The sequence below is a fragment of the Fukomys damarensis genome, unplaced genomic scaffold, assembly GCF_012274545.1.
Source record: "Fukomys damarensis isolate Sample0158 unplaced genomic scaffold, DMR_v1.0_HiC HiC_scaffold_38, whole genome shotgun sequence".
NCBI classification, from domain to species: Eukaryota; Metazoa; Chordata; class Mammalia; order Rodentia; family Bathyergidae; genus Fukomys; species Fukomys damarensis.
Window position 1 is genome coordinate 11,257,795 of NW_022900950.1, and position 10,762 is coordinate 11,268,556.

At 37.5% G+C, this 10,762-nt stretch overlaps 1 protein-coding gene across 1 annotated transcript in view; it reads right to left on the reverse strand.

Moving 5' to 3' along the window:
• Nucleotides 1-10,318, reverse strand: part of Slc7a11 (solute carrier family 7 member 11) — a 94,356-nt gene extending 84,038 nt beyond the window's left edge. The window contains exons 1-3 of the mRNA XM_010638766.3: nt 10,047-10,318; nt 9,797-9,842; nt 2,736-2,804 (exon numbers count right to left, since the gene is read on the reverse strand). Of these exons, the coding sequence (XP_010637068.1) occupies nt 2,736-2,755 (20 nt within the window). The 5' untranslated portion in view covers nt 2,756-2,804; nt 9,797-9,842; nt 10,047-10,318. The remainder of the gene's footprint in view (nt 1-2,735; nt 2,805-9,796; nt 9,843-10,046) is intronic.
• Nucleotides 10,319-10,762: the final 444 nt, after the last annotated feature.

Genomic DNA, 10,762 nt, shown 5'->3' on the forward strand with positions numbered 1-10,762 from the left:
GGGGGAGGGGAGGGAGGGAGGAAGAAGGAGAGAAAAGAAAGTAACAAGAAAAGAATACAGGAGACCACTGTTTCAGACTAAGCTCCTGCTATAAATCCAGGCTAAAAATCAAAATGGAGTCATTCTCAGTAACCTTCCAGTTACCAGGCTGAAAATTAGTTCTTTCTCCAATTTCTGAGAAGTCGGGAAGGATAAGAGCACAAGTTCCCAAACAGGCCTCCCTCTTCCTCTCCACATCTCTTTCTCTTTGTCTGTCTCTATACCTGTCTCATGCTACAGTTCAGACTGGACTTGAACTCACTATGTCCCCCAAGCTGGCCTCAAATTGATGGTGAGCCTCCTGTCTCAGCTCATCAGCACATCTATTCTATTTTATGAGGTGAGATGTTGCCCTATTCTTGAATAAAGCATCTGATATCTTCAAAAAGAAGAAGTAGGAGGGGGAGGGGAGGAGAAGGAAGAGAAGGAGGAGGAGGAGGAGGAAGAGGAGCGGGGGAGGTGTATAATTCAAACCAGAAAAAAGAAACTAAAAAACTCAGACATTCTAAAATATAATCAAGGAGAATAAAAGGAGCAAAGAGAAAGTTAACCTAAATGCCTAAAGTTAAAATTAAATTAACCTAAATACCGAAAGAAAAAATTTAGCAACAATATCAATAAATGTAGGTGGATTCAAGTCAGTAATTAAGACATAGATTTAGATTGAAGTGATTCAGAATATACAGACAGCCATAACAGCACAACTAAAAATACTCACAAAAGAGGACTCAAAGAATTGCTTCAGAAAAGAGTAATAGCATAATTGCGTTCTAAGGAAGGAGTATTTGGGGGGATTAATGGCAATGTGCCTTTTACTGTAATAAATGTTTTTACATTTTAACATTAACTGTATTTTTAATCACACCTTGTATAATCTTTTTTGATGTATCATTAATAATTGAAGAAGGTGTAGAGTACCTAAAAATAAATTAAAACTTTCAAAAAAAAGCCGGGGATTTAGCTCAGTGGTTCCATCACCTACCTCACAAGTGCAAGGTCCCAAGTTTGATACCCGGTACCAAAAAACAAAAAAAAAAGGAAAATTATAATCTATTCTGAATGACATATAAGGAGAATTAGTAAGATATATATGCTTTTTTGGATAACAAAGCTTAATATCTAAAAACTATTCTCATTAAACAAATCAGAACATCAAAATAAAAATTTTACATTTTATAAAACTTAAACAAACTCATGTTCAAATTTATTCCTTAAGGTAAAAATCTAGGAATAGCCTGAACAACTGGTGGAGAGGGCAGGCTGAAGAGAATTTAACCAACCAGAAATCAAGATATTACAAAAACACAGGAATTAAACTAGTGTGAAACTGGTTCAGAATAAAATACATCCATGAAATAATATGAAAAGAAGACTCACTTATACATGCAACCAATGGTAAGTGACAGGCAACATTTCAAAACAGTGGAGAGAATGGTTTATTTAATGCATCATGTTAGAATATCTGGTTGTCCATACAGAAACATTGAAATTAGGTCTTATTTCACACTACACAAACACACACACACACACACACACACAAACTCAAAACCTTTAAGCATGTTAAAGGTCCAAATATGAAATACTGATATTAAAAAATATAAGAACGTATACAAGCTGGGGATTTAGCTCAGAGGTTCGGTGGCCTGCCTTGTAAGCACAAGGACCTGAGGTTCAATCCCCAGTACCAAAAAAAAAAGAATGTATACAAATATTCTATATTGTCAGCACAGTGAAAAGAATTGACTGACATAAAAGACGTGCTTTCACATGGTTGGCTCCTTCATCTAACAAGTTCTCTGCTCTAACGTCACCTAATCGGAAATACTTCTTCTTTTGGCCACTAGACATAAAACACTAGTCCACACTTACTGCTTCTCCGTTCAACAGCATTACCCTGTTTCACTCTTCCTCAGAGCTGTGATTACCATTGCAGTGATAGAACAGCAACTTTGTTTACTGTGGTTGTTGCTGTATCCCAGGATCTAGTGCTTGGCATGTAATAGTTTGTCTCCAACCAAATTTTGAAAAATGGCAAAAATGTTTTTATAAAAAGTCAAACTATAATGGAAAGTATGTATAAGTTTTTTACACCTATCTAAAATTTTTCAATACATTGAATATCAGTATAATAGAAATAAGCCATACCTAAGAGTATGACTTTGCAATAAGAAATTAAAGTCCAGAATATATAAAAATATATGCACAATTATATAAGGAAAGCAAATAATTCAAGAGATAAAAGCAAAAAAAATCAGATTTATAGAAATTATTAAAAATGACCTTATTATGGATATGGCAATTTCACTGATATTTTTCAATAATGAATATTGATTAGATCGACATTGCTGTGAAGATCAAATGGAGTTTAATCTCCCTATGGCACAAAGAAGAAATCCAGTGCCATTAAGGGACATCAGAGAACTTGGCTGTATCTTTCAGCACGTATGATGGTTAAGTTCAACAGTTGTAGACTGCAACAGATGAAAAACTTTATCAAAGTCTGGTAGGTTTCTATTAGTATGCCATTCTCTTCCCATATCTAGCCTGACATAAATAAATATCAAGCCTGAAGCATTCTTCATGGAAACTCATCTGGGTATATCCCAGTTGGATCTCTCATGGGTCAGCTCTTTCTCACTCATCTCAAGACTGTACAACCTGCAGTTTGTTGAAAGTTCCCATCACAATACACCTACATGTGAACAAAGCTTCTCATCAATCCTCTTCAGGCTCTCTGAACAGATATACCGCCATCCAAGATAGAACTAGAAGAAAAAAACACATTCTTCTCAGGCAACACAGGCAGGAGTTGGTATAATGGACGATACCAAGACCTAAAACTAATCTCAAAATACTTCAGTGAAGAGTTATAGTGATCATGTTCTCCAGTCACAACACAATACAAAGCTGAAAATATGAAAATTAAGATACCCACTAAAAATTCATTGGTTAAAAAATAAATGGTAAAAAAATTTAAATCCTTAATGACAAATAAAATAATGATATTACATCTATATTTGTGAATAGTAGCTTTGACAACACAGAGAGATTTATAGCCTCAAGTGCGAACATTAGAAAATAGGAATGACTAAAAATGAAGAGTGGGGCCGGGGATTTAGCTCAGTGGTGCCACCACCTGCCTCACAAGCACAAGGTCTCAAGTTCGATCCCCAGTACCCCCAAAAAATAAGTAAATAAATTGAAGAGTAAATGTCCAATGTATAAAAATTAGAAATATATAAGCCCAAAGCAAGTTAAAAAGGAGATAATTAAGATAGTAAAATAGACAATGTAGATAAACTAAGAAACTTCAACTCTAGTTCTTTGAAGTACAGCAAAATGAAAATAAACATTGGGTAATACAGATACAATATTGTGACTAATAAAGGAGGCACATTAACTATATGAGGTTTAAAAGATGAAATGTGAATTTTTTTTCATATTAGTTGAAATCCTAGATGAAATGACAAATGAACAAAACTAAATTGAGATGACAGAACACTTGTACGATATTATAACTATTAAAAAACTGTTAAGAGCCGGGCATGGTGGCACTTGCCTATAATCCTAGCACTTGGGAGGCTGAGGCAGGAGGATTGCTGTGAGTCTGAGACCAGCCTGGGCTACAAAGTGAATTCCTGGTCAGTCTCAACTACATAGTGAGACCCTGTCTCAGAAAACAAACAAACAAAGAAACTGTTAAAATCCTAACACAAAATAAACACGGGGTCCAAATAGTTTTATTGGTCTCGTAAAATTTTTCAAAGATCAGTACCGTAGAAATTTGCATATTCTAAACCTACCAATTTTATTCACAGCAATTTGATTAGCTATCCTTATTCTTGTGCATTAAGTATTCACAAGAATGATCAAAAAATTACCAACTACTCAAATTCCTCTCAACTGGAAACTTTTCAGTGTGTGGTAGAGGTCAAGCTTAAAGTCAGCTTGATTGTTTTGGGAGCCATGGAGGAGATTGATGGAGCACACTTCTAGTGTGTCTGGGTGGGGCATAGAAGTGTGACCTTGGGCACTGTTCAAGTCCCTGGCCCCTTCCCCTAGGTATTAGCCCCCTGCTCCACTTCCTTGCCATGAACTAAGCAGCTTTGCTCTTCCATGCCCTTCTACCACGATGTTCCTGCTTGGGAGCTAGAGGACCACGGACTCAACCCTCTGAACCCATCAGGAAAATAAACTGTTTCCTTCTGTAAGTTGTGGTGGTTCAATAATTTGCTTCACCTAGAAAACCTACCAATACAACTCTATTTTATTCACACAACACAGTGTTAAAATGAAGACACTACAGCTGCATACAAGAGCATGGGTGAATCTTAACGTAATGTTAAATAGAATAAAACCCTAAAAGGAATGATAAACGCTTTAAAAGTCCAGGTAATGGGATGCGAAGCATTTGAGAGTTCATGGGTATCCATGTCATTATTTACAGGCAAACAACTAAATAAAGCCACAGCCGTACATGGAATAATTATGTTGTGATGTCATGAATCTAGGACTATAAGGAATGCCTTGTACCAGAGGTCCTAAAGGAAGTAAAAAGTAATTGAATCTGCTGGTTTCATGGAAGCAAATTTCAACCAGCTATCTCACACAGGGAAGAGAAGGAAGAGTTAAAGTTTCACCTCTCAAGTTGATAAATATTTAAAATAGATAATACCCACATGTTTGTAAGGCTATGGAGAAGAGGAAATCTGCATATTGACCCACAACTGTAAATTTATACAAAGATTTTAGGGAGTAACCTAGAAAGAGCTGGAAAAACTAAAATTGTACTTCCACTATGAGTTAACAATTTCTCTAGACAGCTCCCTTAAAGAAATTTCCATCCAGGTGCTCAGGAGACAAACACAACAATTCTTCATTGTAGTAAATTTTTTTTCTAACAGCAAAAATGTAGAAACACTGTAGGAGAATAGATAAAACTGTGGCTTATTACTTCTAGTAAAGTACATAAACTAAATTTGCACAAATTAACATCTCAGAAACATTAAGTGAAAGAAACTTGCAGAAAGAAGCACACAGCAGTACACCATTTATGTAAAGTTTAAAAGTGCACAATCTTGCATATTGTTTATGAATAAAAGAAAAACACCCATAGGATTTACCAATTCCTGAATAGTGGTTACCTTTAAAGAAGCAAGACAGCAAATGGTTAAAAGGATAAAGTTTTGGTTAGACATTTAGTTTCATTCCTTTAAAATAAAAATGGGAGCTGGGCATAGTGGCACACACCTGCAATCCCAGCATTTGGGAGGCTGAGGCAGAAGGATCATTTTAAATTTGAGGCCAACCTGGGCTCTACAATGATTTCAAGGCCAGCCTAAACTACAAAGAGAGACCCTGCCTCAAAAAAACAAAACAAAACAAAATAATAATAAAAGCAAAATATAAGCTCAAGGAAATGTATCAAAATAATATCTGTCAAATCCAAATTCATACTATTAAAGCATCCTGTGTCACATTATTTTCTAACTTTTTTTCCTAAGGAGGTGGAATAACTTCATCAGTGAAATGGATTTGAATTGAATTATACAATAAACTAGTCTGACATCTCAAATTTTATGATCCCCCTATGAGGCACCACCCCTTCCAGTAAGGATTGGCAGTCGACACCAGCAGGAAATCATTGGCATTTGGGGAATTGTTACATCTGCCCAGTCTTGCCTGTAATTATTTCACTCGAGGAGGCCTAAATTCTGAGATGAAAGATAAAAGAGATTTTGAGAAAAGCACTTAGCCCCCTGTGATACAAATTTTTATCAATCATTGGGAAATCCTAGGAGATGCTCTCTGGTAACATTGTTAGTAACATAAAATTTTCAAGATCATATTAAACAACCAAAATCACTCATACGCGAGCAATTTTAAAACACTTTGATAAATGCAGTGATTGACATCTTAAATTATTTGTACTATGATTTTTAAGAGGTATGCGAACTATAAAAAATATATAGAAGCAATATAAGATTTATGAGTGCAAGGATAAGTGTAGGTCACATGGACATCTGAAACACCATAATTATTATGGTATTTTCATTTCAAACATTCATATTATTAAAGGATTGTAGGCCTTGATTTCAATCATAATATTGAGTCATCATGATATAACCCCAAACAAGTCTGAACTTGGGTTTGCACTACTTGGTCTTTTGAGAAGCAGAAAGTCTCATAATCTCTGAAAAGGATACTCCCTTCATTAATACTGGCTGTATGTGTACGATATGACTAATGCCAACATTCACTAGAATAATTTGTTAGGAGCCCTGTACTTTACACTTTGTGCCAGTAAAGTGCTTATGAAAGGAGTTTACAGGAAGTTAAAAAAAAAAGCATTTCTGAAAGGGGTACTGATGAGGAATTTCAGTCTCTAACATAAATTCGTTTATTTTATCTATTAAACAAGACAAGTAAAAAAATATTAGCTCAATCCAGTCATGAATTATACAACAATCATAACATAAAATTCAAGGCCAGAATCCTTACAGCATCTATTAAAATGACTAACTTACTATGGCCGGTATCTCAAAGGAGTAGAAGTAAATTCTAAAGTCCAAAAGAAATGTGAAATTATTTGCTAGAACTATATTTTTAATCTGTTTGTTAATATTTGAATTACTAAGCAAATTCTTCTTTTGGTTGAATATACTTTTTTTCCTTGTCCTTGAGGATTAAACCCAGGGCCTTCTCACTGAGCTACATCCCAAGCCTATTTCATTTTTTTTATTTTTATTTTTATTTTGAAACAGGGTCTTGCCAAATTAGTAAATTTCCCAGGCTGGATTCAAACTTGTCATCCTCCTTCTTCAGCCTTTCAGAGGGCTGGGATCACAATTGAGCACCAGCATGCCCAACTTAAATATCCTTTGAAAGGTACATAAAGTTTCATTCTTTCCCGGTTCTCGGACTAATAGTTCTTTTCCTCTTTATTGCTTGGCTGACAACTTGCCCATGGATGGAGCACTCACTCTGAAAGAGTCAGGGAAGTTGGATGACTGCTTCAGTCTCTCTTTTTCCTATGCATCTGCCCACTTCCTTCCCGCAGCAAACACTGAATGACTAGTCACCATGCCCTGGGCATCACATAAGGTAGCAACAGATCGTGGTTTGGAATAATAATGAGTGCTTGTTATGTGCCTGGCATTGTATAAGCACCACACGGTCCCTGCCTTCATGAAGTTCACAACTAATTATTTGAACAGTTAGTTATATTACACTATAAGAAGAAAAGCAACAGAAATTTAAATAGCTGAGAAACAGGCTAAAAGGAAGGGCTTGTACTAAAAGAGTATAGGAATATGGCCAGTTCCAACCAACCCCTCTTGTCTTGCTCAGGTTACCAGTGTTGTATTTCTCTTAAAAAAAAAACAGTACCTTATTTAGCCTTCTCTCTTTTTCCCTTTTTCCCCATGGTCTGATGTGCTTGCCAATCCACACTCAGGAATCCACTCAGCCTTCACATTTATGTAAAAAGTTTAATCTTGCTGAACACATAGACTCACACGAGAACACACGCAGAGCGTAGATAAAACCAAAGAGAAGGCAGCACTGCTAAGTGGAAGCTGCCTCTTCCCAGGGTCCTCACATAACCCTTCTACCCTAATCTGCGACTTCATTCTAGAAATAAAATGAGAGCAGGAGGCAGGAAAGAAGGAAGGAATGAAAGAGGAAAAGAAGAGAAAGAAAAAAGAGAGCATAAGGACAGGAAAAAAGTGCACCAGCAGAAGGTGCATCCTCTCCATACAGGAAATGGTGACACATCTTTCCCTCTCGATTTTTCTTTTTTCCCCTTCACTCCCTTCTTTCTCACCTCTCTTGGAATCAATGCACATAAATACAGAATTCAAAGCTGCTATCAGGGAATATCCTCAGAGTTCTCTTCTAAATGTGGATTATATTATATTGTGTATACTGGTCTCTGGGTATCATTTTAAGTACTGAGGTCATTTTAAGTAAATCTGAAAATTACACATGTCATGTAAGCACTTGCATTCCTGCATATACCATAGGCACTGCACTTTTACTAGCGCTGAATTTTATATCATTACCCTTCTTTTCTTCATTGCTCATACTTTGACTTGCCTCACCCCTGGACACTCAATGGGACACAGCCTCCAGCTTTTTCATACTCACTCAAACAGAAACCGCTCAAGTGTGTGTGTGTGTGTGTGTGTGTGTGTGTGTGTGTGTGTGTGTATCTGAGACACAAGGGTGCCATTTTAGACCAGTAGGAGCTGCAGAGAGGGTATCTAGGTACCAGAACACTAGACCACCTTAAAGGTGAAAATTAGACGTATCTCTTGCTTTAATTCTTGCTGGGTAGCTGGGATAGGCAACATAAAATAAAGAGATGTATTTGGCTCATGACTCTGATGACTAGTGGGTCCAACCAATATTGTACCAACTCCCAGAGGCCTATGGGCTGCATCCTAACATGGTGGAGAAGCAGAGGGAGCCATGCACGTGGAAGGGGGGGGCATGTGCACAAGCAAGAAGCGAGAGAGTGGAATGAGGGAGACTCACTCATAATCCTGCTGTCTCGGAGCTAAGTCATTCCTGCCAGGTCAGTATGAAGATGTCCTGAAGGTGGCACCCATCATGTCCCAGTCATCTCCATTGGGCCCCCCTTAAAACTTCCACAGCATAAGCCCTGCCTTTCTGGGGACTGAGGTCCCAGAACATGAACTTTGGGGGGGGCACCATATGCAACCATAAGCAGCCATTGTTGAAGTCATCCATTCTGATAATGAAGACCTTTTCCTGCCATTCTCCTTTCAAAGAGTACCAACCCCTGCCTAAATTTTAGGTCCATCTTCTTTCTGTTACTTTCATCTTCTCTCTCTTCTCAGATATCCTAGAGAAACTCAAAACCTTATTTACCATTCAGAGCAGTTTGTTTGCCTTTCTCTTATTCTTGGCCCAGACCCTTCCTACACCGAGAGACATCTTTCCAGGAACCCAATGGTCTATCATGGTATTTGCCTCAAGAAACACATTTGTTTATCTCAGAGGAACTCTCTCCTAGTTTTCAGAGTGATACTTCTTTTTCTTCTTTATTACAATTCTGAAAGTGTAATTGTGAAATAAAGCAAAAGCATGCAGAATAAAATCTACAAGGAATAATGTTGAAAGGAAAAATACACTATAATAAATTGTTTAAAAGTCCTGACTAGTGCCTTACAATAAGTGCTTTATTGAAGCTATTATAATCAAATTCTCTCCAATAAATAGCTTTTATTCAGTTTGTGTGTATGAGTGTTTGTGTAGCCATCAGTTTCTAAAATAATAATAAAAAGCTCGAGTAACATAGGCTTATAATCTCAGTACTCTGGGAGTCTGAGGCAGGAAGATTACAAATTTGAGCTTAGTCTAGCAATTTAGTGATTGAGTGAGTCTCGTCTCAAAATTTAAAAATTAAATAAGAAATGGAGCTTTGGGTGTAGTTCAGTGAAAATTTCCTAGGTTCAATCCAGTAACAAACACGCACACACAAGCAACATAGTCAGTACACAGTCACTTTCCTGGTTGCTGAGACATAATAATCAACACCTATAATTTAAAGGAAGGAAGATTTATTTTGGCTTACAGTTTGTAGAGGTTTCAGTCCATTGTCTGGCTCCAAGGCACAACAGCACAGTGGAAGGGTCTGGTGGTGGAAAGCCGCAGCATCATGGTATCATCAGGTACCCTGCTTCTGTAAGTGGTTTGCCAACTAAACATTACTGGGTTCTGAGCTGCTCACCTCTTCCTCTGGAGTTAGACTCCAAATTCTTCTCTCAAAGAAAGAACTGGATACAACAAGCAAAAAAAAAAAAAAAAAAAAAAATTGACAAAGTTTATCAGTGAAAGCATAAATGAAGAGTGGGAGAGAAAATGGCTCTGCAGAGCCAGTTTGGACCTAGTAAAGAACAAAAGAGAGTAAAAGCAAAAATCAAAGCACATGCCATCGGTTTGGCAAGTTAAGACAACAAGCTTTTCATGGCTTGCCTCACCTTCTGTGCTGTCCAAATCTCTCGAGGAAACCTGTGAGAACTTCTACATACGGGTCCTGAGAGGAGGTGCTGGGATCCCAGGTCTCATGCTGACTTCAGGTGTAGGCCATCCAAATGAAAACCTGCCGGAGTTCTCATTAGCCCACGTGCAGGGCTTTGGAAGCTGTTCTGCGCATGTTCTCTGGATCTTCCATTCGCAGATCCCGCCGACTTCCTCAGCGCATGTGTTCCTCATCTCCCCTCTCGGCGGCAGTCCGCAAGTGGACAGTATCAAGGTGAAGAAAACAGATAATTTAGTTAGCTCAGAGTGAGGTAGCTACCTAGTGGAAGGACCGGAGACAGAATGGAATGCCCAACTATACTGTGAAAAATTAACAACAGACAGTGAACTAGGACTTTAGACAAAGAATGCATTTCCTGAGGCAGCATGGAATGCAGCCCACTCCCTACTGAGATCCTGAATTTCAAGGAAATTATAATGCAAATTAATCAGCTTCTTTTGAGATTCCAGTTTAAACATTGTGTAAAAGAACTAAAAGAACTGGGTTAGAGAGCCTGAGTCCCAATTGGTCATTTTAAATCCACCAAGCCACCTGTGACCACTAAATAATTAAGCAAATCCTGTACCCTACTTGCCTATAAGTTATTCTAAATTTCAAGACCATGCAGCTATTGCAGATAAGTATGCTAATTAGATATCTAGGCAGTTAGACAGG